The sequence below is a fragment of the Eubalaena glacialis genome, chromosome 16, assembly GCF_028564815.1.
Source record: "Eubalaena glacialis isolate mEubGla1 chromosome 16, mEubGla1.1.hap2.+ XY, whole genome shotgun sequence".
In the NCBI taxonomy this organism is placed as follows: Eukaryota; Metazoa; Chordata; class Mammalia; order Artiodactyla; family Balaenidae; genus Eubalaena; species Eubalaena glacialis.
Window position 1 is genome coordinate 11769774 of NC_083731.1, and position 25613 is coordinate 11795386.

A 25613-nucleotide genomic window follows, 5' to 3' on the forward strand; every position below is an offset into this window, starting at 1 on the left:
AGCTTTAATTTTTTTGATTGTGTATATTTTTAATCTCTGTCCATAAACATGTACTATTACCCAATTATAATAATTGTGCACTTGTTTGAGCACTGTGTTTTTTCCTCAGCATATCATGACGTCATGTAGAGTCTACTTAAATCAAGTAATTGAAGTTAAATATGAACATTTTATTCTTATATTAGGCAGAGCAAGCTGACTGCTTCGTTAAGAAACTTGAGAACCTCATTGGCATAACACAGTAGATGCTTTAGTTCTTGTTCTCCGGCTATCTCAGTGCCTGTTTCAAGCAGACAGCCTTCTGCAAGGTGATTCAGGATCCAAACTCCTTTCGTCTTGGGGCTTCACACTTTCCTCAGGCCTCCTGAGTCCACTGCTGGATCCTGTGCATGCTGCTGGCAGAGGGGAATAGGGAGAGAACAGGGGAGAGAGGCCATCTCAGCTAGCTTGGGCAGCTGTAATATCAGTAGAGTGGGGCTTAAACAACAGATATTTATTTCTCATAGTTCTGGAGACTGGGAAGTCTAAGATCAAGGCACTGGCAGATTCAGTGTTTGGTGAGGGTCCACTTCCTGGTTCATGGATGCTGTCTTCTTGCTGTGTGCTCGCATGGTGGAAGCCACGAGAGAGCTGTTGGAGGTCTCTCTTATATGGACACTAATCCCATTCATGAGGGTTCCACCCTCATTACCTGATCACCTCCCAAAAGCCTCATTTCCTAATCCCATTATTTTTCAGGATTAGGTTTCAACATATGAGTTTTCAGGACACAAGCATTCAGTCTATAGCAGAGGCTTTTATGAGCCAGGCTTGGCAGCGACCACATCCCTTCCAGTCACACGCTGTTGGCCAGAAGACAGTCACATGACCACACTAACCATGGGGAGGCTGGGAAATGTAGTCCAGCTCTATTTGGAAGGAAAAGAGACAGATTTTGGGAACACACAGAGGACTAAGTTACAATTCCTAATTTAGATGGCACATACCAGATGTTTTTAATATATTTCCTATCTGTATATGAATTGTATTTTAATATATAGAGCATTTATTGAAATTGTGTTATCAGATGATTTTTTATTAATTTCAAAAATAATCTTGCAGTAATGAATTTATTGATATAATGAATTTACTTCTGATAAGTGTGTGTGTGTGTGCACGTGCGTGTGTGCCTTTTTTAGCACTTGGCATACTGTGCTATAGTTAGTTGAATATGTATCTTTATCCTTGACTTAGCCCGGTTAGTGCCTTGCATGTGGGAAGTGATCACTGAACACTGTGGCAATGACTAGAACTAGATGAGATTTTTACTGAGAATAACTTTGGAAATAGCTAGAAAAGGCATATTCTCTCTTTTCTTTCCCCAGTTGCTCGTTGCCTCTTTCTTTGGATTAGTGCATGCCAGAGATGATCATCCTTACCCCCTGGGGGTCACCCACAAGCCCTGGTTTAAGTACTTTTTTCCCTTGCTTGCCTGATTTTGGTCCAGCTCACATTTCTCTATGTTTAGGTGTTGCATATGTAAGTGTATAGTTAGTTCAGGTTAGACAGGGATATTTTGAGACTCAGAGATGAGTTCCATAGAGTTTTATATAAAATAGTGAGCTCTGGGGATTGCTTTAAGCCCAGCGCCAAGAAGAGATGGTCATGGCTGGAGCTGCTGGCCTTCATTGCCAGACCATGGCTGGACCTCCAAGCAGGGCAGCTCTGGCAAAGCTTAAGGCTTAGAAGGGGACTGACCTAGCCAGGGGTGACCCAAGACATGACTGGAAGTTCCACCAGACTCCATAGCCTCCTTTGTGTTTAAATAACCAAATAAGCATGAGGACCATGAAGTGTTTCCTTTCCTTTGAAGACAACTTGTTTCTCTTGTTTCTGATTCTTCCTGATAGCAAAACTGACACACTCTCATTGTAGAAAAGTTGGAAAGTACAAAAACATGTAGAGTAGGATGTATGAAGTTCTTTAGTCTTAAGAAGTTACTTTTATCTTATAAAAGTGTTCCAATTGCTTATCTTTTCACCTTCTAGGCCAAACCAAAGCTGATTGAGCCACTCGACTATGAAAATGTCATCGTCCAGAAGAAGACACAGATCCTGAACGACTGTTTAAGGGAGATGCTGCTCTTCCCTTTTGATGACTTTCAGGTAGGTAACTTCTAAGTGTCTGTAAATAGAGCTGTGTGGTATTATTTTTGCATATATATGTGTATATATGTGGGTGTATGTGTGTACACATGCAGATATGAATATGTTACATATGTATGTGTATGCATATATGTATGTGTATGTATGTACATGCATATATGCAAATACATGCATACACATATGCATAAACACACATACGTATATGACACAAATATTTTTTCAAGTGTGTATCTTTTATCTTGAATAGAAGTGCTATACTCTGGGCTAATTCTATAGACACAAGTGCCTCCTATGTCTTAGGAAATTTGTTTGAAGAGGTATTTAGGGGTTTTGCCAAGTGCCTTAGAGTCTTAAGGATGGGATTTGCTCGGAAGCAGTGGAGGATTTTGCCATGCATCGTTTTAGGATGTCACTTTGGGAGACTGCCTTGAGAGAGGCCCTGAACTGTGTGTGGGCTCATAGAGAAGAGTTTGGGGGTTCTGACATCGAGGAACGTCCTAACATTTACCTCACTGATGCAGTGACAGGTGCTGTTTCTGGGAGCTCAGTAGCTGCCAGCAGGGGACTCAGCACAGCTTCTGCTATGAACTGCTCTAGATTGTTGCTTGAAGCCTTTCAGACTATGGCCTGTGGCTGAGTGACCCACAAGAGCTTTGAGCCACTGAGGAGTGATAGAACCCCAGTACCGTTAGATGCCTGGCAACCTGGAGTCATCTCTGTCTTCTGGAGATTCCAGTTATTGCCCTTGATCTCCTGGGACTTAATCTTGGCACTTCCTTCTTCTCTACCTGATGCTGTTACCATCCAAGACCTGTCTTTTGTGAATTAAACTGCCTTATTTTTTTTTTTTAAAGCTTCCTTGATTCTTTGTTGTTTAATTTTAAAAACTAGTACATACTTGTAACAAACAAACAGGCACTATTGAAACACTTGACATTAAAAGCCTCCCTTACCACCTTCTTTTTAATCCCACTCCCCAGAACATAACCTGCTATATATACAGTTCTTTATGTACCGAATTGTCTTTAGAAATTTCCATGTTAATGACAATTGTTAAATTATATTCCTTGAAGTTTTCTTTTTCCCACCAAATTTAAAAGCTTCCAGTTTACAACAAAGGTGAGAATTTTCACAAATGTTCACTTTTTCTAACTTATTAGAGACACATGTGGGTAAAATGATTACTCTTTAGTTCTTTCCTGAAAAATAAGGAATGCCACGGAAATGAAATTGACTATTAGTGGGATGCTGCTGCCAAAGTACGTTCTGCTCGTAAATGGTTTCAGATCACGCCCTCAAATATGATGCCTTGAAAACTTCATTACAAGAGTAGATTACCTAGCTAAGGGATGAATAAATGGAAACCTCAGAATGATGCCTTTTGTTAGCATCATTTGTTAGCATGAGAAGTTAAATCAGATGATTACAAATTATACTCCATGTTGACGTATTTTTCCTGTAGTGTGCTCTGAGGAAGCTAAAGGTTATCTCAAGTTTCTCTGAGCATGAAGTATGTATTCTTCTTGGTATCAGTTAGAGTAACAAAGTTATTTCGAGTTTTGCAGCCTGGAATGCAAAATTGTATTTGCAAACCTGAGATAAAATTGCTTAAGAAGCAAACAAACCACAGAAATAATATACAGTTAATTTAATTTCATCTTTTATCTCACAGACAAGGAACCTGGATGTTTAAGCATTTGTAGAAACAGATGATTGAAACTTTGAGAAAAACTCCTTTGTCCCTTTTGCCTATAACAACTTCTCTGGGGATACCAGACACAAATATTCTAGGAACGGCAAAGAACTCACTGACATTCTGCTGGCCAAGATTGAATGAACAGTGTTAAGTTCCGTTTGGGGGAAGTTTTTTCAAAGATTAAGGAGCTTGAATTTCAGCTTTCATCCCCATCACAGTAATTGTGATGGGGCACAATGAAGTTTGGATAGTTATTTTTTTCTAGGAGACTCCTGTATTCTAATCCAGTAAGGTTATATGCTTTCTTGCTAAATTGTCTTGATGATTTTAATAACTGTCTAGTTAATGGAATGAGCCAAATGTCTTAGTGATGTCACAGATTCCTTCTGTCTGTCCCTGCATTTTTAGGCAGAATGGGAGCAGAATTATTATTGTATTATTAGAGGCAGAGGGAACAAATTAGATCAGGGGAAAGTATTTTACTTCGTATGGAAAAATGGTAGCAAGTTGGTTAGGAAATGGGTCAGATAGTGAGCAAAATGCATAGTGGAGTTGATTTGCAATCCTATACTTACTAGTTAAACAATATTAGTTACCTGTTAAGATAATAGAATTTGGTGTGAGGTCCTGTCAACTATATTCAAAATGATAATTTACTAAACTATAGGTGTGCATAGTGATGATACATTTGTACAGGTCGCAAGTAGACCCGTGTTGGTATTGGTCAGCCCCTAAGAACGTCTGAGTTCTCTGAAAATGAGCCTTATGGAGATAAGGTTTGTTGTTGGGTGTACTTGTCTAAGGTGGGAGAAGAGTGTTTAAGACAAAAAAAACCCGAGAGACAGAAAGCCAATGTGAATTTTAAAAAGACAAAAGGACAGTTCTCAGCTGTCAGAATATTTATGAAGTGAAGTTTTGTCTGCCAAGATTGGGGTAGGAATACCGTGGCTCATATAGACTATGCTTGTTTTTTTTCAGAATCAGACCCTGGCGCTTTGGGGTCGTTCTGTTCTGTCTCTGCCCTGGCTTTATGGTTCTCCTTCCCGGCAATATCATCTCTTCTTTCCCATCCTTCTAGAACGTTCTCACCCTTTGAGGCCACTTCAAATCCCCTGTCTTCTGAAGTTGTTCAAATCCACAGTAATTTTTTCCCCATTCTCTTAGTTCCTCTAATACTTATTGTCTACATTGTGTACATGAATACCTAAGTGCGTTGTCTAGAGCTTTTCAGTAATGGCTTCTCATGCTTTTTGTGTTCAAGTGTCCCCACCCGTGCTGCGGCCCTGAGGACAGGGTTGTGCTGGTGCCCCTGTCACCTCCCTCCCCACCCATCCACCTCCACATCCACATGACCTCTGCACGCTGGATGCCAGGCTTGGGTGCTTCTGGCTTCGTATAAAATCTGTAAAGTTATTATGAACATTAATTAGTTAGTTTTCTTTGATTCATGAAGTGACTATGAATACCAGTGAGCACATGTGGAAGTGCCAGTGACTAGATTTGTAAAACTTTTTGCTGAGCCAATGATTTGGTTTGGTGGAAAATTAGGTAATTTTTGAAATAAAAATAAAATGGAAGCGAAACAGTCATAAAAGGAGCACACTTTCTGGTGACTAATGGACCTTTATTGTTCTTAAAGTTTTGTGGCCTCTTCAAGTTTACTTGACAAAACTCTGAGAACTTACTTTTCCGTGGGTAAATAATAGGTAAACTTTAACAGGCAATTAGACAGAGATGATAACCTTTAAGATTAAAATGTTTTAGATCAAGAAAGGTTAAGTTGAGGGACTTCCCTGGTGGTCCAGTGGTTAAGACTCCGCACTTCCAATGCAGGGGGCATGGGTTTGATCCCTGGTTGGGGAACTGAGATCCCACATGCTGTGTGGTGAGGCCAAAAAAAAAGAAAAAAGAAAGGTAAGTTGGCTTATTGCTTAAGAAATGACAGATCTAAACATAACTGTAAGTAATGCCCAGGGCTCCTCCCTTTCCTGTCAGAGACACAGAATTCGATGTGAGTCTGGCCGTTGATTTCCAATCAAGGTTCTCCTCCTTCAGGTGGAAGCCTTTTACTGGATGATACTGTTGGTGGTGACATTCTTAACTGCTGGCATCAATCCACTGAATCTATAGCTGGTTTTTGAGCTCCTTGTATCCTGGCTTGTTACACAGCTTACTAATGTTTGTGCAGTTTTATAAAGTGATAGAATATGGAAAAGGTAGTAAACAGTAAAAAAGGTTGTTGGGAGACAATTTATGGATACCATTTATATTTCATATGGATACCATTATATTTCAACATTAGACTTTGGTGTCTGATATAAACTAACAAGGCATAGAGTTTGTATGAAAGAAATAAAGAGAGAATGTCATATTCCACTTCTGGGGATATACCCAAAAGAATTGAAAGCAGAGACTCAAAGAGATACTTGTACATCCATGTTCCTACTAGGATTATTCACAATAGCCAAAAGGAAGAAAAAACTCAAGTGTCCATCAATGGGCGAATGGATAAACAAATTGTGTATATGCATAATGGAATATTATTCAGCCTTAAAAAGGAAGGAAGTTCCGATACATGCTGCAACATGGATGAACTTTGAGGACATTACGCTAATTGAAATGAGTCAAAAAAGGACAAGTATTGTACGATTCCACTTGCATGAGATACCTAGAATAGTCAGATTTATCCAGACAGAAAATGGAATGGTGGTTACCAGGAGGTGGAGGAGGGGGGATGGAGAGTTAATTGTTTAATGGTTACAGATTTCAGTTTTGCAAGATGAAAAGAGTTCTGTGCATGGATGGTGGTGACAGCTGTACAGTAATGAGGATATTCTTAACGCTACTGAATTGTACTCTTAAAAATGGTTGAGATGTAAATTTTATGTTATAGACATTATACCACAATGAAGAAAAAAGAGCAGGATGTTACGGGATTTCTGTGCTGTAGAGACGTGAAATTGTTGTCTTCCTGCAAGTTGTGTGAGAAGTCAGGGCAAGGAGTGACTCTCAGGTGTTCTTCCTACTGACATTTCATGGTGTATCATCAATGTCAAATCTCTTGAGCAAGAGAATTTAAAAGACGGGAAAATTATTAATAATTGGCAACTCTAGAAATTTTCACTTTTGGAAATGTTTAGATACAGGAGAATCCTAGAGTGTTCTCAGCATTGTATTGAAAAATGTGGTCAATCCATTTCCCTTTAAATAACATCCTGATTTTTATTTTTCTTCTGTTTCTTTTCCTCTTCTGCTTACATGAGACTGATAGTGATCTACAAACCACTGACCTGAAAAGGAAACCAGGCCCCACTACTTACAAAGGGCCTGGAAGTCCCTCATCTCATTTCCCATCTGTCCTTTTGAAAAGAAAGAATTTTTTTTTTTCACAGTGTTTTGTCCTTGCTTTTTATTATATGCTGCCAAAAAATAATCTCAATACTTTGTTTTGGGCTTTTTATTGGAAAGTGTTCTTTTGATAAAGTTCCTCAAAATTTTTATTGGTCTGCCTTCAGTGGCCAACAGTGTCAGTTTCTGTGAACATTGTGGGTTTTGGGTTATTAGTTCATGTCTAGGATTGAACCTACCTGAAAAATCTGGATAAATAATGTTTCCAAATTGACGTTGTCCAGACCTTCAGGAGATGAGGATTTTAATTCCAGGTCAAGAATTCTGCCTTTTACAGAAAACAGTGACAGGTCATTTTTTTTTTTTATCATCTAGTATGTCTTAAAAAGAAAAGCTTATTTTTTGGAGAGCACTGATCAGCTGAGTTGAAGAGTGTATTTATTTAGCATATAGTTTATAGTTATACTCTTTGTGCAAAGAGCTCAGACAGGGTTCCTGCTTTCGAATTGCTCAGAACTTAGGAGAGGAGATATTGAATTAATATTAATAATAAGAAGGAGAATGTGACCACTGTCATGACAAATTGAATCCCATGGGAATTTATTCTTGGAACATTAAGTTTAAGATAGTGGGATGTCCAGGTGCTGAGTCCTTAAAGTGGTTGGAAATGCAGAAGTCCAGCCTAAGAGAGAAGCCAGGGTTATCAGTCTGGGCTCACCCGTAGAAATGTGAGACAGCGGCCACAGGGACCGAGAGCATGAGAGTGCCCTGAAGGGACTGAATCTTGGGGAACACCTTCACCTAGGAGGAAGCGGGGGTGGGAATCAGATACAGAAAGTGGGAAAAGGACCAGGAAACTGTGGGGCCCTGGAAGGGAGTGCGAGGAGTTTTGAAGAAGGCAGGCAAAAAGAGCGGACGGCCGTGCACTCCTGCCACTGGCGTGGGAGAATGGTCCTCGGAGTTGATAGCTAGGGCATCGTTGCCTGTGATGGTCGTTTCTTGCCGGGGCTGAAGAAGTGAGTGCGTGGGGCACAGAGGTTAGCGTTAAATGGTAGCAGAAAGAAGGGATCATCGTAACTCAGAGCAGTGACAGGAGGTTTTATCAGGACTGAGAGAATGAGCTAGGAAGGGAAGTCCAGGAATGAGGAAGAGATTGAAGATGCAAGCTATGGGGGTGCATTTTGAAGCAAGGCTCTTAGGGGGCCCTGTGGGGATGGAATGCAGGGTCTTTGCAGGAAGGGTTCAGGAAGGAGAGAGAGTTCTGTCTCTGAATAGGAAGGAGAGGATTGGGTATTTGAGAAATTTAGAGGCGGATTGGGCTGAGGGAGCTAATGTCAGGTTGGCCCAGGTGAAGAGCAGCCTGGGGGCGAGTCAGGAGGGTTTGGAAAGCAGGCTGCAGGGCTTGGGATGGGGAGGGCGTAACAGTAAGAGTCATCAGTCAGTACCCCCACTGCTGTAACCCTGGCCACCGCCCTCATCCCTTCTTACCTTGGTTAATCCTATCAGGTCTTCCAGATCCTATCCTTGCCCTTCTTCCTGTCTATCCTAACAGAGTAGCCAGAGTGATCTTTTAAAAAGTAAGTTTCAAGGTAGGTCCGATGACCTCACTCAGGGAAGTCTTACTGTGGCCATGATCTTGTCCACTGCATCTCTCTGACCAGTCGCCTCCCCACTCTCTGCTGCAGCCACACTGGCCTCCATGGGGCTCCTCTGTCACTCCAGGCAGCCTCCTGCCCCAGGGCCTCTTCTCAGGCTGTTCCTCTTCCCGGAGAGTTCTTTATCCAGCTCTCACTCACCCACTGCAGGCCTTTCTCCAGTTCTTACTTCTCCGTGAGGCCCTTGCCCGCTGCCATGCCCTCCACCCTCTTGGCGTTCCAGGTCCTCTTTACCTTGCTTTGTTTTCTTTCTTCCTCACCATATCACTTACCTGCTTCTAAGATACTCACATGTTTATTGTTTATTCATGTGAACCCCGTGAGGGCGGGGATCTCAGTCGTATTCACTGATGTTTCCCGAGCACACAGGACACATGGCACAGAGTAGGAATTCAAGAAATACTCATTGAATGGAAGGAGTGAGTGAGAGAGAGAAAGAGAGAGTGAGAATGTATGAATCACCAACCAAGAGCGGGCTCCTTCCACCTAAGATTTTGATGAAATCAGCCTTGTTGGGAATGTTAGCAGCTTGAGAACAGAGAAGAGAAAACAAAGGATGGGGGTTAAGATGGCAAAGGGGTGGGCTTGTAGCTGCCGGACCCAAGGACGAGGAAGCTGAGTCCTCAGGACTCTCGGCTGCTGGGGAGTGTTCAGAGGTGGATGTTGGATGGGGAGAAGACACGGGAGGACCCTGAGGATGAACAAGCAGAAGTGCCTGGTGTGGGGGAGTTGGAGGGATGGAAGGTGGCGCTGGGAGAAGGGGCGTTGCCGTGTTTGTGATCCCACAGGTGGAGTGTTGGGTAGGCAGCGTGGAGTGTGGGCGACTGTGGAGGGCCCACAGGAAAGGTGAACTGACATGTGTGAGCACTGAATAGTTGGGTAGAAATTCAGAAGATTAATAGATGTGAAAATGTTCAGCCCAACTGCCAGGTCTAATGAATTTAAATGATATATAAAATCAAACTGAAATAAGAAGTAAGTTATGGGTATAGCTCCTCAAATGACTATTTTGAACATTTAATCTAAGCTTGACATGGATCTTTAGGCCCTTGGAAGGTATATATTGTAACCTTTCTTGTTAGAAATGCAACAGGAAAAGAAGTGATTTAGGAACCTTGGTCATTATTATTATTACCTTGACTGTTGCATTTGTTCCTTAATTTGTTAAAACCTTTGTGTTCAGCTCACCCACTTTAAAGGAATATCAGCCTTGGAAGTATGCCAGTTCAGTGTTCGTTTGGTGAAGGGGAAAATTGCTTTTGAAAAACAGCTTCTATATCAGATTCTCAATCAGAAAATACAGAAATATATGGAAGAACCATAATTAACTTTGATTTGTGCCATCCTTTCTAAATGAAGGTAGCAGCCTTGTAGGGTAGGAGGACAATCTGGCCGTAACCAGCGAGGTTCAGCTGATGTGGCACCCAGGTGGGCACTCTGGTCTTCCTCACTGCCCACGGGTGTACCTCTGGGTCCCTATGCTCTGTACAAGCAGAGGAGGCCCATTCTTCAGTGGAGGGTGGCCCATGCCATGCTCCATGGGATGCAACTCTAGGGGACATGATTGATGTGCATTCTTTGTTCTCCTACGGAGCTGGGGCGTTCATACAGAATGCGGTGTGATGGTGCCCCAGCAGCTGGGCACCTCAGGGAGCTGCGGTGCCTTTTGTGAACACCATTAGAGTAAAAACTTGTCAGGTTGATTTCTATGTTTACTAGCACTTTAGACATTTTCTTCATTTTTCCTCAAGACAGCCCGGTGAGGGAAGTAGCTCTTCCCCCCCCCCACCCCGCCCCCACCATACCGGCAATGTATGACTTGATTTTTGTTAGAAACACCATGCAGTGCTTAGGAAAACTTATGATCGAGTGGGGAGTTGAGATTACCTACATAAATAACTAGATGAAATAAAACACACACACACAAAATGTTACCTTCATAAGTGAATCTGAGATTTTATTCTCTTCTCAGGTAGAATAAAAGATATTGGATGAGTCTAGTAGTCCATTACTGTATGCATGTTTTCCCCATATCAGGTCACATTTTCTTTCTTTCCTCCCTCCCTCCCTTCTCTCTCACTCACTCTCTTTCTTTCTTTCTTTTTCAAATTTTCTTTGCTTTTTAAAAATAATGTTTGCTCACATTTTAAATAGGTCAGAGAGAACAGTAAAGGTTCTACAGTGAGTGGAATTGGGTAAGCACAGACCTTATGTGTAACCAGTGAGGGGTAGAAGGACACTTTTATCTATGTGATTCATGTATATGTCTTAGGTTATTAAACACTACTTACAGGCATTGATAGAGGAAGATTTGAGCCAAGATGAAATCTTAAGACAGTGCAAGCAGTGGAGATTTATTTATACCATATCTCTAGCATTCACTGAAAATCATTCTTTATTATAGTTATTTGTAACTATAATATTTATTATTTTTATTATAAATAAATAATATTTATTATTTTCTCCCCAAATAGAAAATAAAACTTCTGTGAGAGTGGCAGCCATAGTTGTTGGTTTTTTATTGTAAACCATAATTTTTTGAAAATTCACCTTTGCATTTGTGATGTTCCTACAACAGTGCTTAATTCGTGGTAAGCATTTAATATGTTTTGAGTAAATGGATGGATTTGAGATCTCGGCACCAGCTGCCTTTGAGGTCGTAAGAGCACAGCTCAAGGTGGTGGATCGGGAGTAGAAGAGAGGGAGACATGTTTGCATGCAAAAACAAATCCCGAAAGTCCTTCAAGAAAAAGAAAACCTGGGTTTTGGCCTCAGAATCATCAGATGCCATTTAACATATTACTAGGCACACACTCTGTGGTTCCTACAACCTGAACGGGTCCTGCTGTGTCCATACCTCTGCCTTTTCCTACCGGGGTTGCCTGGCAGAGCCTGGGCCCTGCCGAGTGTCCTGTGTGGGTTTGATGGACCTTGCATCAGCAGCACCCTTGAGTGTGTGCCTGAGATCCAGTGAGGACAAATTAAGGGAGTTCCGTGAAGTCCCTGATGTCAGAAGTCCTCCAATCAGGACTTCCCCATCTGCTTAGTATTTTATCCGCAAAGCATAACCTCTGCTCCACTGTGTTTAAGATAGGACTTTGCCTGGCGTCCCAGGCTTTGAAGGGCTGCTCTGAGCAGACCGTCCTGGTGGTGCTGGTAAACGGGCAGAGGGGCTTGTGTGAAATTATCCTTGATGCGCGAGCGAGGCCTTACGTGTGAATGAAGGCGTGTGCCTCCCTAAGGCAAGTCCTGAAAGGAACCTTCATTGGGATATTGAAAGTATATAAATAATGGACATGTTTTAACATGAAGCATATTCACTATTCACTACGCTAGGTATTCACACAAAGGTATGGTGTTTTTAACAACTAAAATTGCATTCTAAAGAAGACATACAGAACCATACACAGGCAACTAGAAAATGAAAGAAGCTACACTTGCCTACCCCTTCCTCAAGGCTCTGTTACCGAATAGAATGGTAGTTGTTCTAGACACTAGGGCAGTGGCAAGACCTGAGATGTAGTCATCTGGGTCTAGATTTTAGCCCCAGGTCTGTCTGTTACTAATCTGGGTATTTCAGTAAGCCATAAACCTTCCGAAAAGTCACCTTTCCTTTTTTTTTTTTTTTAAATGATGCTCCCATGTAAATTCACCTTTCTTAACCTGTAGTTCAGAGATAACATTTGCCCTAAAATTGGGGTTCTCATTAGATGTGTGATAATCCAAAGAGATACCACCATTCAAGGAGGCTCTTTGTACACTCTGGCTGATGTCCGCCGGGTAGCAGGGAGGGAGCTGAGTGACCAGGATGCTTAGTGGAGTCTTCTTCCTCTCCTCTAGGTAACATCGTTTTATTTTTGAGGATGGCAATTTTTAGTTGCAAAGTCATATGATGTGGCGCAGGCTGAGCCCCTTACTCATGGGGAAGCTGGACCTGCCACGTGTCCACTCAGGTGGCTGCAAGGCCTCTCCTGGTTTTCTGGATAGCCACCCCCGTCCTCACCTTTGCAGTGATATTTAAGAAGTGATTAGAGGGACTTCCCTGGTGGCGCAGTAGTTAAGAATCCGCCTACCAATGCAGGGGACACGGGTTCGAGCCCTGGTCCGGGAAGATCCCACATGCCGTGGAGCAACTAAGTCCGTGAGCCACAACTACTGAGCCTGCGCTCTAGAGCCCGTGAGCCACAACTACTGAGCCCACGTGGCACAACTACCGAAGCCCGCGCACCTAGAGCCCGTGCTCCACAACAAGGGAAGCCACCGCAACGAGAAGCCCGCGCACTGTGACGAAGAGTAGCCCCCGCTCGCCACAACTAGAGAAAGCCCGCATGCAGCAACGAAGACCCAACGCAGCCAAAAATAAATAAATTTATTAAAAAAAAAAAACCAGCTTCTCTGTAATACCGAACACCTCCCCCCTCCAATTGATGAGTCTGGTCATTAAGGGTTTTGAACATTTAACTTATTTAGTTATAATTTCCTGCATTTGACCAAGCTGTTATGTAATACATAATATGGGGGGTTTTCAAGGTAGCAGAATGAAATTTTTATGACTGTCAAAGGTCTACTGACATTTATGAATGTACATATATGACACTTTAGGAAACAGGACACTATGCAGTGACAGAGCTACCTGATGTCTCACCAGTTGCTAAGACACTGTCTCATTCGGAGCCCCAAGTGATTCCATTTAAAAATCCCGACTGCCCATTCATTCAGACATTCATGTTAGGCCAGATGTTATGAAGGGTGCTGGAGAAGGAAAGATGACTAGCACAGTCTGAGGTTCTTGAGTCTGGTAGGCGATGCAGCAAGGTTTCTGAGTAATTTCCGCAGAACTGCGCGTGTGCTGTGTGCTGCAGGAGGTGGGAGTGAGCAGCCCCACAGCCAGGCACAGGGGCTGCTACATTAGGGAGTCAGAAGTAGCCCACGTGCTGGAGGGTCAGAGACGGGCAGGAGAGGAGTCCAGAAAAGTCAGTACCGCGGGTCACCAAAGGAGGCCATGCTGAGGAGTCTGGACTTCATTCTCATGGCAGTGGTGGTGGGGGTCCTTGAAAGAATTTAAGCTGAGGCATGACGCTATTGATAAGAGTTTCAGAAAGATGACTGGCAGCTGTGCAGAGGGCTGGGTGATGGAAGGCAGACATCCCCGTCAGGGAGGGTGGCACACTGAGGTTCACACAAGAGCCCCATAAATCAGTGTGTTGTCATGGGGATGTACAGCAAGGAAAGTCCTTGACGTCACAGGGTGATGCTGTTGAGGGAAGAGAGAGAGACAGTTAAAGATGGAAACCTGGGCACCCGGCAGGGGCTAGTGAAGAGCTGTCAGAGAGAGGCAGAGAGATGTCCGTTTCTCTGCCCGTATTAGGCTCTGTCCTTATAATGTTTTAGTTTCTCGGGAATTGTTTTTTATTAAGTCCCTCCAGAAACCTAAGTGGACATCTTTCTCTGGACCCTTGTCTTGTCCCATGCCTTGTTTGTTTTCTTGATTATTAGTGCATTAAACATTGAGAATCCTCAGGAAACCGGTTCCCTGGAAATGGACTTGTCTGATCTTCATGGAACACTGTGGGTCTGATCTCTGCAGTGAGATGCGGGGAACGCCCTGTGTGGATTTCAGTTTCCAGCCTAGCTTGGAACTGAATCCTCTCAAAAGCGAGTCATCTGCTCTGAAACAAATGCATCTGCCAGATATTTGGAAAGGTTCCATTACTGCTGTGCTCAGTAAGTTGCAGCAAAGTTCCCAGCCTTGTCTAAAGTGAGGTTTAATACTGCGCGGGATACAAAACGTTTAATGTACAGACATGCATCCAAGGGGGCATTTCCAGCAGATTCAGAGGGACCTAGAGACAGAGGATGGAGGTGTTGAGAGCCGTCTGTCTAGCCGGGAGCAGTTGAAAATCCACTTGGCACAGCTGAGCACAATAAAAATTCAACCCAGGGCTTACTCTTTAGCGAGGGAGATGGGCCATGCCCGAGGGATGCCCGCCTGAGAGCTCAGTCTTACCCAGACCGCCTGGGCTTTGATTTCTGCCACATCCACTTGCCTCCCTTCACTGTGCCTTGGCCCCTCCTACCCTCACTCCCCAGGCCTCAAGGCCCATCTTAGAGGTAAGATGGCAGGAGCCTAGGAATCCCTTCTCTCTCTCTGTTCTGCAGCCATACCTACTGACCGATTACTGAGGAGAACCCTCTTCACCTCTTCTGTGTCTCAGCTGGTGCACTTTGGCCTCGCCTTCCTTCGGAGTTGTTCTGCTTAGGACACCCGAGGAGCAGCCATCTCTGAGCTCGCACTCCCTCCTGGGCTGCCCGTGATGTTTGTTTTCTGTCTGAGAGCGGACACTCCCTGCCCAGTGCTCCTTAGAACAGGAGAGATGGGGAGAGTCCTTGTAGATCCGCACGGCTGGCTCAGGTTACAGCCCACCCACTTCTCTGGGATATTGTCTCCAGCTCATTGTTCCTGTGTCCCAGGGGAAGGGTGGGCCTTTTGTTTCAATGTCTGAATTGTAAGTCCTATAAAATATGATATTTTAGACACCCAGTAGATATGCATACTTCCCACCAGGAATTAAGAGGGTTGTTTTGTTATAGTTTAATGCCCATTGTAAAGTGATTAATAAAAAAAATCTGGTGCCTTATGAGTTGAGAGGATTAGAAAAATAAAGAAATGATGACACAAAAGAACATCTTCGTTAATACTAACGCCTGTATTTAAGTCTACACAGTGAATCTTCCCTCCTTTTAATCCAATTCCTTTCATAAAAACACATTAAAACAATTCCTTTCATTAAAAAAGTAAGTGGGGTAATATGACTATAAATCAAAAAAGATACAGAGTATTCTTTTTTCTGGATGTCTTTTAAGTCTTTAGTTTCTCACAAAGCAATTCCGTAGCACGCAGATAATAAACCACTTGTGAGAGAGAGAGACTTAGAATTCCATGGAACTATGGAGTTTTTAAACCACAAAGGAAACCTAGAGATCCTAGAAAATTCTGGATGTGGAAAGTTAAAACTTTCCTCCAAGATTACACAGCTAATTAGAGGCAGAGCTCAGATGAGAACTCAGGTTTCCTGGCTCTCAAGTCCAACCTCTTTCCAAGATCACTTCTCAGATTCTTCCATAGGAAGTTTAATTAAATTATGTGCTTCACATTGCTTGTGGTTTGAAACATGAGCTTCTTGGTATCCCAGCTTCAGTGGGGTCAAGGTAGCGCGTTAGCCAGCACCCTACGGAGGAAAGACAGAGCCCTGGCCAGGTTGGGGGCAGGAAATTCATTAGTAAGAGGGATTCCAAGTTAAAGCTAAAGAAACAGGGCCACAGCAGGCCATCAGGGAAGAGCAGTGAGTGGTGAAGAAGAGGGGCAGGAAATGCCCGGAAGCTCCCGGGGTTGTGCCCAGGTGAAGAAACGTGGTACCTCTGTATGTTCCCTTTAGGGACCCTGCTTCCCTGGGCTGAGCATCCCACATTCCTGACTACGGCTCATAGCCATTAAAGTGACCCCAGTTTTTGGAGGGAATCATTTCAACCAAGAGGAAAAAAAAAGTTTTTAAAATAAAAAAGGCTCTATTTGAAATTTGTCATCCTAACTAGACTTGGAGATAGTCATAAATTGTACCCTTTATATTCGGATCTGGGGGCACCTCTGCATTTCATCAGTTCATTCCTTTAAAAAAAAAAAAGTCCCATAAAGATTGGCCTAGGCTTTCAGGTGTCCATGCATCATTATATAAGTCCTTTAGAAGAGGACTTCACCTTTTTCTCCTCCTTTTGCAGTCCTAAGTTACCTTTTCAATTAGTCCTAAAATTTTGTGGAAGGCCTCATAAGACTCACGCCCATACTTGGCCAAGGTAATTAAGGATTTCTGTGCGTCAAGCACTGCCAGTGTTTAACCTAAGAAACAATATTGACTGAAAATAATTGAATCTATTATAGTTGCTAGAAGAAGGCTTTTATTTTTAAATTGTATTTTGTACTGTGAGATTTATATCCCAAAGGATGTTTGAGATGCTAGCTATGTTTAGATTTAATTTTCAGATCTTAATCACGCTTCATAGTGTGCACTGCTTTTTTCCCCCTACCCCTTGCAGATGTACAGCTTTTTTAATAGAATGGAAGTAATTTATTTCCAAACAAAGGGATGGGACTGATGTTCTTTGAATGTCCGCCTTGATGATGATTTATATAAGGTGGACACAGACCCATCTTTTAGCAGGAATATGATTTTAGTTAATAGGAAAGTAGGAAAGAATATCACAACCATGAAAAAGAAAATTAAGCTCATATTTGAGAAAAGCTTTAGTGTTCATTGAGTATAAATCTGCAGGTATTGATTTGGACATTGTTATAAGCCAGATAAATAAAGCTACAGAAATGTAATGTGAATCGATTTGACATACAGTATACTATTACCTGAATGTGACTTTTAATACATAAAATATATGGAGAAGTTAAACAAACCAGAATACCATTTAATAATGTGCATTGAGAACTAGAATTAATAAGCAGATCAGAATACATTCATTGGCTGTGTGTTCTCTGATTAGGAAGAGTCGAAATGGGAATTACAATAAACAAGTGGGTTGGTGAGGCTAAACTCAAAGCAGAGGGAACAAGAGGAAAGACCTTGGCAACTGGTGACATCAAACAGTGACTCCTCATTGGAGCCAAGTCCAGGAGTCCCCCAGTGGGTCACAGCCTGATGGATCCCACCCAGCCTTTCCTATTAAATGGTGACAAAGACATTGACAGAATTGCTTTGGTCACACAAGCCCTGTTCTTTCTGTTGGCTCTTTCCCTAGTTAAAACCATTGACTAGGCTATAGGTTGGTGCAGTTTTAGAGATGTTTAATTCAAGCTTAATTAGAGTTTTAGGCAGTTTTTTCTTTGGCGTATATTTTTTTAATTCTAGGACTTAATGGGTTTGCTTTTTATGTGTATGCAAAAAGCTAATCTCGTCTATTATGACTTGATTTTGTTATTTTAACTTTCTAAGGGTAGGCTTATCTTCACATTTCTCTTCCTTTTCGTACTAAACACAACTTGTACTCATCCTGTACAGTGTAGCTTAAGCATCTTTGCCTCAGTGCACGTGAAGAAATAGTGCACAAGAAATAGTCCTATTTCTTGACCTGAGCCATTTCATGAACATTTTAAAAGTATGATAATTAGTTTCAAAAAATTTTGATAAACCCAAATAAATCAAGATAAGGACGCAGTAAGTGGAGGTATAGAATGTGTCCTTCTTTGAATTATACATAATTTCTTAATTCCTCTTTACTGGTATACCTGATTCTTAACAGTTTTTTTTGTTTGTTTTTTTGTTTGTTGTTGTTGTTGTTTTTAATTTACTTATTTTTATTATTTATTTATTTTTTTTAGCTGTGTTGGGTCTTCGTTTCTGTACGAGGGCTTTCCCTAGTTGTGGCAAGCGGGGGCCACTCTTCATTGCGGTGCGCGGGCCTCTCACTATCGCGGCCTCTCTTGTTGCGGAGCACAGGCTCCAGACGCGCAGGCTCAGCAGCTGTGGCTCACGGGCCTAGCTGCTCCACGGCATGTGGGATCTTCCCAGACCAGGGCTCGAACACGTGTCCCCTGCACTGGCAGGCAGATTCTCAACCACTGCGCCACCAGGGAAGCCCATGATTCTTAACAGTTTCGACAGTCTCTTACAATCAATGTTTTACTTTGAAGCTTTTTGAATAGATTATGCCTCCAGTGCCTACTGTCATTCATCTCTATGGCATTTCATGGAACCAGGTGTGTAATAAGGGTCACCATTTGTGACTTTCACAAAGAAGCCAAGAGCCAGGGTGTTGAAAGCCCTCGTGGAGGAGGCTGAATGAATCAATAATTCACCTGTGAAGGACTTTGGTAGGGAACAGAGTTCCTTCCTTCTCTTCCTTTAGAATAAGGAAGCCTTATTCTAAAAGTAGGATTTAAGATTGCTTTCAAAGATGGACACAGTGCAAGCAAAGAGTAAAGACAGGTGAAGCAGACACAACAGGGAGACAATACGGGCAGGAAATAAGATTATTAAAAAATGTTTGCCCTGGAGTTCTTCCCCTGTGCTGTAGGAGGAGGGACCACAGATCTGACCCCAAATTTCCTCCAATCTTAGGAAGAAGAAAAACAGATGGGACAGATGCTGGGAGATCCCAGCTTAGTAATTAGCCTCAGGAACCAATGGGATAGATTCTGTCAACAAGCTGGTTTCTTGTGTGCTGTTTTTATAACTATGATCTGTTAATAGTATCCAAGGATTACAGTCCATGGGAGAAAAAATCTAGAACATTTCCTTCCTGAAGCCCAAGGCCTAGTTAACTCGAATTGACACTACAGTCCCTACACTACAGTGTTAGTTAGGGTAGATGTGTTGCTGCCTAAAGTCATGAGACATTTTATTATTTAGAATAAGCATTTAAGCCTCATGAAACAGGAGCAGTTCTCAGTTATAGGAGGGAAGGTAGTGTTCACAGTCATAGATTCAGTCAACAGATATTAAGGACCTGCTATGGGTCCCACTGGGGATGTGGCAGTGAATAAGAAAAGTTGTAAAAGGCAGTTAAGAGATGGATGTACAACAATGTGAATGTACTTAATGCCCCTGAACTGTACACTTAAAAATGGTTCAAATGGTGAATGTTATGTCTGTTTTACCACAGTTTTAAAACTGCCACAATCCAGGCAAGTAAGAGGCAACGTAGTGGGACTAGATCAAGCACGTGGGGTGGGGGAGTGTTAGGGTCTCTGAAAGGGGCCTCTTTCCTGCCTGGAGGGGTCCTTGGGCCCGTGATCCAGAAGGACTTGGGAGCCACTGCCCCCACCTTTTGAAGTTTAAGGAGCCAGCTGGAGTCTGGGGTCCACGGGGTGCGACTGCAGAGGAAGGGGAAGGGCCCCACTGCCCTGGGAGGCTGGCGCCTTTCCGTCTTCACTTAACCGAGTCGTGTCCTGGTGCTTCCTTCACAGACGGCCATCCTGAGACGACAGGGGCGGTACGTATGCTCCACCATCCCTGCCAACGCACAGCAGGAAGCTCAGAGCTTATTTGTTACAGAGGTAATGTATTTCTTCTATGCCTCCTCCCCTTTTAAAGATTTCAGTGATATTTTCAAGAAGGTGTCAAAGAGGTAATTATATTTTTATGATGGAAGTTAGAATAGAAAATATGAAGTTTTCAGAGTCTGAAACTTGGACAGAAATGTCAACAGGGGTCAATTTGATGACAAAACATGAATTCTGCAAAACTTATCTCATAGCCTTAGAATAAGGAGTAACTTGTGAATGAACTCACTGGACACCTAGCAGACTTTGATATTGTTTTTAATGGAGACTCAACACATGCATTTATGTATTCATTGACTTCATTTATATGTTTATACTTGTAATTTATTATCAAGATTAGTTCAATATTCATGAAGTACCAGGTAACAATGAGCAGAGCGTAACTATCCCTGATCAATATATGATTATTATTACTTTTGTTTGAACATACAGAAAACGACACTTTTGTTAAGGAGGAAAGAAAAATTATTGCTTTGAGATTGCTTGCTTTTTCTGTCTTGAGGTTTTGTTTCTTCCTCCAGGTGCCTTTAGATAGGATGAACGAGTTAGGTGTTTTAATTTTGTTTCTTGAAGTGCTCCTTCATTTAAAAAATAGTGTATTTTTATCCCCATTTTTCTAGTTGATATTTAGGAGCTAAATATGCCCATCAATAAATTTGCCCACTACAAGGAAGCTATGCTGTTCTAAGCGAAGGCCCATTACAATAACAACATTTAGTTTCACTGAGATTTTTGAAAACTTGAATGTATAGGTAAAATTTTTGAAGTGTGTTCTCTTATCATTCTGAAAAGGTAACTTCTTGTCTTACCTCCTTTGCCACTCTATTCGTAATATTAACGCAAGACAAACGCAGCCAAATATGTTTACAGAGTCTCAAATGTTTATTTTAAAGCAGGACATTAGGCGAACTGTCCTGCAGCCTGTTTTTGTAAAGAAAGGTACATTGCGGCACAGCTGCACCCATTTGCTCTCTCACATATGCCTGTGACTACTTCACATTACAGCTCAGACACCAATGGCTGCAATGGAGACAGTGTGTCCCTCAAAGCTGAAAATATTTGCTATCTGGCCTTTTGCAGAAAAAAATTTGTTGATCCTTGTTTTAAGGCATATAGTAAAATTGTTAATTACTAATTCAGTTCTCCCAATTTCTTTAAAAAAATATTATGTTTGAGGGACAACTCTCCATTAAGTTCTTTCATCACTGCAGGTTGGGCAATAGCGACTTCACCCTGTGGGGCAGGAGCCAGCATAGCTACACCCTCTTGGGCCCCTTCCACCAGGGTGGAGTGCAACAGCACTTCCGCCCCGTACTCTTGTCCACAGGAGGATGACCTAATGCCTTTAAACAAAACAAAACAAAACTTCAAAAACCTTCCAGTATAACTTCAAAATATTATTGAATTTCACAAGTTTTAAAGGTCAGTCATGAAATCAGCCCAGTCAGATCCCTGTCTCTTTAGAGATGCAGTTCCCTGGATACTGATTTCTGATTGAACCCCTTGTCTCCTAGACTTTCTACACCTCCAGAGGGGTGCGGGTTGCTTGCCTTGTTCTGTGAGCCTGCCTTGGAATTTAGCCTGTGCCTGCCTTGTGGGTGGTCAACAATGGCTTATTAAATGAGTGACGCTAGTTACTTAACCTGGTTAACTGTGTTTTTTGCAGTTCCTTATAATTTAAAATATTTAAACATTGTAATTATCTTTCTTACCCATTTTCCCTAAGATATTAAAAATCTGGGCACTCAGGTGTTCTGTTCACAAATGCACTGATTATGTACAAGTGTATACTTATTTATTTATTTTTAATTGGGCAGGTACATTTTATACTTCGGAATAGGTTTAATGTCCTACAAGAGACTTTGGTGGTATGACTTTAGTTGAAGGGCTTGGTGAAAAACCAGAACAAAGATAATAGGAGCATGTCCACAAGACTGTGTCATACATAGTCTGACCTGACTTAGCTGTGCTAATGGACCCAGGGATAGGATGGGAAAACCCAAACCTACAGATAATTCTGAAGTCATACTGGTTTTGGAATGTGATTTTGAGTGTGGATGTCTGATGTTCTAAATGTGAAAATGCTTTGAAATTAAAAAAAAAAAAAAAAGCATTTATAAGAATAAAATGGTATTTAAAAACATTTGTAACTACATAGCAAAGAAATTGAAAAGTTGTTCAGCTCCCACATCTGACTTTGTTTTTAACCCTTCTCTGCTCTTTATTCCACCTCAGAATGATAATATAAAAAACTTACTCTACCTTCCGTTCACAACCTTGCCAAAAGAGTGCTTAGTGTAGAGCCTGGCACGAGAGGCATTAGCTGTAGTTACTTTCATGACCTTGGGGTTTTGCTTCAGAAAGCCTTCGGGCATGAAGTATGAAATAGATAAAAAGGTTCACAGTATAAACAACGAAGTGAAGTAAACAGAATAGAGACTTTGTTCATGATGTTACAGCCAGAGTCAAGTCAACTAGGTACGACTAATACATTTAACTACCTATGTTTTCACTTTATGCATTCATTTTTTGCCACACTGATATCTATATACGTGTAGTCAAGAGCTGTCCATACGGAAAAGCAAGTTCGCTGATGGTAAATAAATCAAATGCTTCAGCTGTTGATTTTGACTCATTCATATTTGAAGATCTGGTGGAGGAGACCTTATAATCTTAAGACTCTACACAGTACTCAGTGGATCCTCCTGGACAGATGAATGAAAGACACGGTGCTGGTTGGTCAAGCTTGTCAGATAGCGAGGTAGTTTAATGCAGTCCGCGTAGGTTGGTGTCACTGTGGAATCCGGGCAATGGACTGCTCCATACTTTGTACATTTGTACACATGCATGCACACATGTACACGTGAAGAGGTCATGGTGCCACTGTGAATTGGAATCTAAATCTTTCTTCCTAATTAGCTCACACTGTCCCTTATAAATAAAATGAAAATCTGAGGGCAAATGTATGTAATATTGACTAATGAGCAAGTTTTAATATTAGTAAATACTATGAAAGTATCTTTAGGTTCACACTTTCCATTTACTTTCATGTTCTTCTAGAAGCCCACGTGACTTCTTAGGAACCAAGTGGTTTTAAGTCAGAAACAGCACATTGTTATGTAAATGCAGCAAGAGGAGGTGAGGTTTGTCTCCTTGTAACATCTGCTCTTGGATCATGAATGACGATGACTTAAATGACCCCTCTCCCAAGTGTAACGTTTCAGTGGTTCTTAAGCTTCATAGGAACCTCTACTGGTGGCATTTCAGGCATGAGAGGGTTGAGGGGAAAGAATTTTTTTGATGTTGGTGTGGGTGTGCATTCATAAACTTTCCCAAATGTTCTCCAAAAGTCATCACATGTCTTTTTTCTTTTTCTCTTATGCTTTTTTTTTTATGCTCCCCTCTCCCCCCAAATAGTGCATCAAAACCTATAACTCTGACTGGCATCTTGTGAACTACAAATATGAAGATTACTCAGGAGAGTTTCGACAGCTTCCAAAGTGAGTAAATGATCAGACCACACAAGATGGGGTTATACACACAGGGAAAGTTCTTTGTACTTGAAATGCCTAGGGAGATGTGTAACTTCACATGCAATCAGAGTGATTAGAGGAAATATTTCTAGATGGTTTGTGTGTATATGGGTTAGCTATTGTTTACAGGGTATTTGTTAATAGTACTCAAACCTAGTACTCTGGGAATTGGTAGATGGTAATAAACACATGGATGGTTTAATTATGTTCAGTGATTCTGCTCAGGGTACCACTGATAAAACAAAAACAGGTGAGATTTTTTTCAATGAGAAACAGAAAACAAAATGTAAGTGTATTGAAATATGCTGAGGTGTGTTTTATCTTAAAAAGAATACTTTGAAAAGACATGAAAAGCATTTTATATTGAACAAATTTTATATTTAAAAAATGTACATCAAAGAACAAGCATTTTCCCAAATTTCTTTACCTCCTTTAAAGTATTAACTCATTCTAAAATATACCAACAGCAAGTGTGTTTAGATTGATGAGCAGTAGTTAAAGTAAACCAGGTATAGATAGGTCTTGCCTTGAGAGGGTATCTGTTATAAAATGGTACATCCTGAAATAACACAGCTGGCAGATTTTAGTTTATTGTGAAAATTGAAAGCAAATAATGATGGATTGTGTTTCAAAAGTAACCGTTGCCAATGAAAATTTTAATTGAGACCCTATTAATAAATTTTTCTTAGGGTTTGTTGCATCTGTGAGTTTGAACTGTTTATACTATTCTCAGTGGACCTAGTTGTTTGTTTTTTCTTTTTGTGTGGTTCAGCCACTCCTTAAGAGTGTCCAGCCAACTTCCCAATTGCCTCTTTTTAAACCTCGGCTGAGAACACTCCCTTCCAGCATTGTCTTCTCCAGATGGGTATGCTCCTTACTTCTGTATGTACCCAGTACTTATTTGGGGACTTAATTCTTCCTGTTTGGTTGGTAAAGCTATCTTCACTGATAGGTTTGTTCATGCTCTTCTCATGACTGAAAGAGAACCGACTGGGGGATACAGTGTATTTTATACGATATAGTTTTACTGCTGGTGGATTTTACCTCTTGGCGTTAATAAGAATTTCAATTGTGTGATGAGAAGGAGACGAAGGTTGTAACAGTGATTAAGAACATAGATTCTGTAGTTGGCCTGCATCATCTACTTACTCTGCCCTCTGTAAGCCTTAGTGTCCTCATCTATTAAGTGATCTTAGCACCAGTCCCCACCATCTAAAGGACTAAAGGAGGTAACACATGTGAAGTACAGCACAGTGCCTAGCACATAATAACTGTTTAATGACTGGTATCGTTATTGTCCTGTTTTTGTTGTTAATACCATCGTCATTAAGACTGTGGTTTCCAGTCACTTCAAATGGAGTGACCTCATTTAAACTTCGTATTAAAAGTTATTCTACCATGTGTTTATTTATTAATACACTTTCCCATTTTTAATCTACATAACTCCCAACAAGCCGTGCCGTCTTGTCTGCCTAGCTTTTGGGAGCTCTCTAACTCTTGGATCACCCACTTTGAAAAGCAACTTCATCTATTGTTTTTATTCTTTGGCCAAGTGGGCCAGCTTTGGATTTGTTAAATGCTGGTTCCTTTGATGGGGGAAGAAATGCAGCATCTCTTCATAGATTAGGTAATTATAAAACAAGATTCTTTCTTCTTTTTAAAGCAAAGTGGCCAAGTTGGATAAACTTCCAGTTCATGTCTATGAAGTTGATGAGGAGGTGGACAAAGATGAGGTAGGATGCTTGCTTACAGATCTAAGAATTGATTTAGTTCACAGATTTAGAAGATTCATTGGAAAATTACCAACATCTAGCCAAAACAGGAATTGGAATGTTTCTCGAAACAGGGGAGGAATTTTAAAAAATGTATTGTTTGATTGATTGAAATAAGGTCTCTGTTTCAACTTGACTGCTTAGCATTGCCTGTTCCTCTGGTCCTTGTTTATTTGTTCTGAGATCATTTTCAAAGTCCTGGACAAGATTTGGCTACATTGTTAAAAGATCAAGATTACTTAGATCCTAAGTTTAGGTTGTTTTTCAGCAGGCTATTTGAAACAAACTGGCAGCCAGTAGATTTTAAATGGCTGTTTCTTCAGTGAGGGCTTTGAGTAGATAGTACCCAGAACCTCTGAATTTAACAAGCCCACTCCCCCTACTATTGGAGGGACCGTTA

The 25613-nt window shown here is 41.5% G+C and overlaps 1 protein-coding gene across 16 annotated transcripts in view; it reads left to right on the top strand.

Annotated features, from left to right (window-relative positions):
• DOCK9 (dedicator of cytokinesis 9) overlaps window positions 1-25613 on the top strand; it is a 285850-nt gene that overhangs the window by 124812 nt on the left and 135425 nt on the right. For all 16 annotated transcript variants that reach the window (XR_009697557.1, XM_061171127.1, XM_061171131.1 and 13 more), the window contains exons 2-5: window positions 2028-2144; window positions 19813-19902; window positions 23326-23408; window positions 25105-25174. Coding sequence is in view for 15 of the 16 variants with exons in the window: in XM_061171127.1 (XP_061027110.1) it covers window positions 2028-2144; window positions 19813-19902; window positions 23326-23408; window positions 25105-25174 (360 nt within the window). In the remaining variant the exon portion in view is untranslated. The remainder of the gene's footprint in view (window positions 1-2027; window positions 2145-19812; window positions 19903-23325; window positions 23409-25104; window positions 25175-25613) is intronic.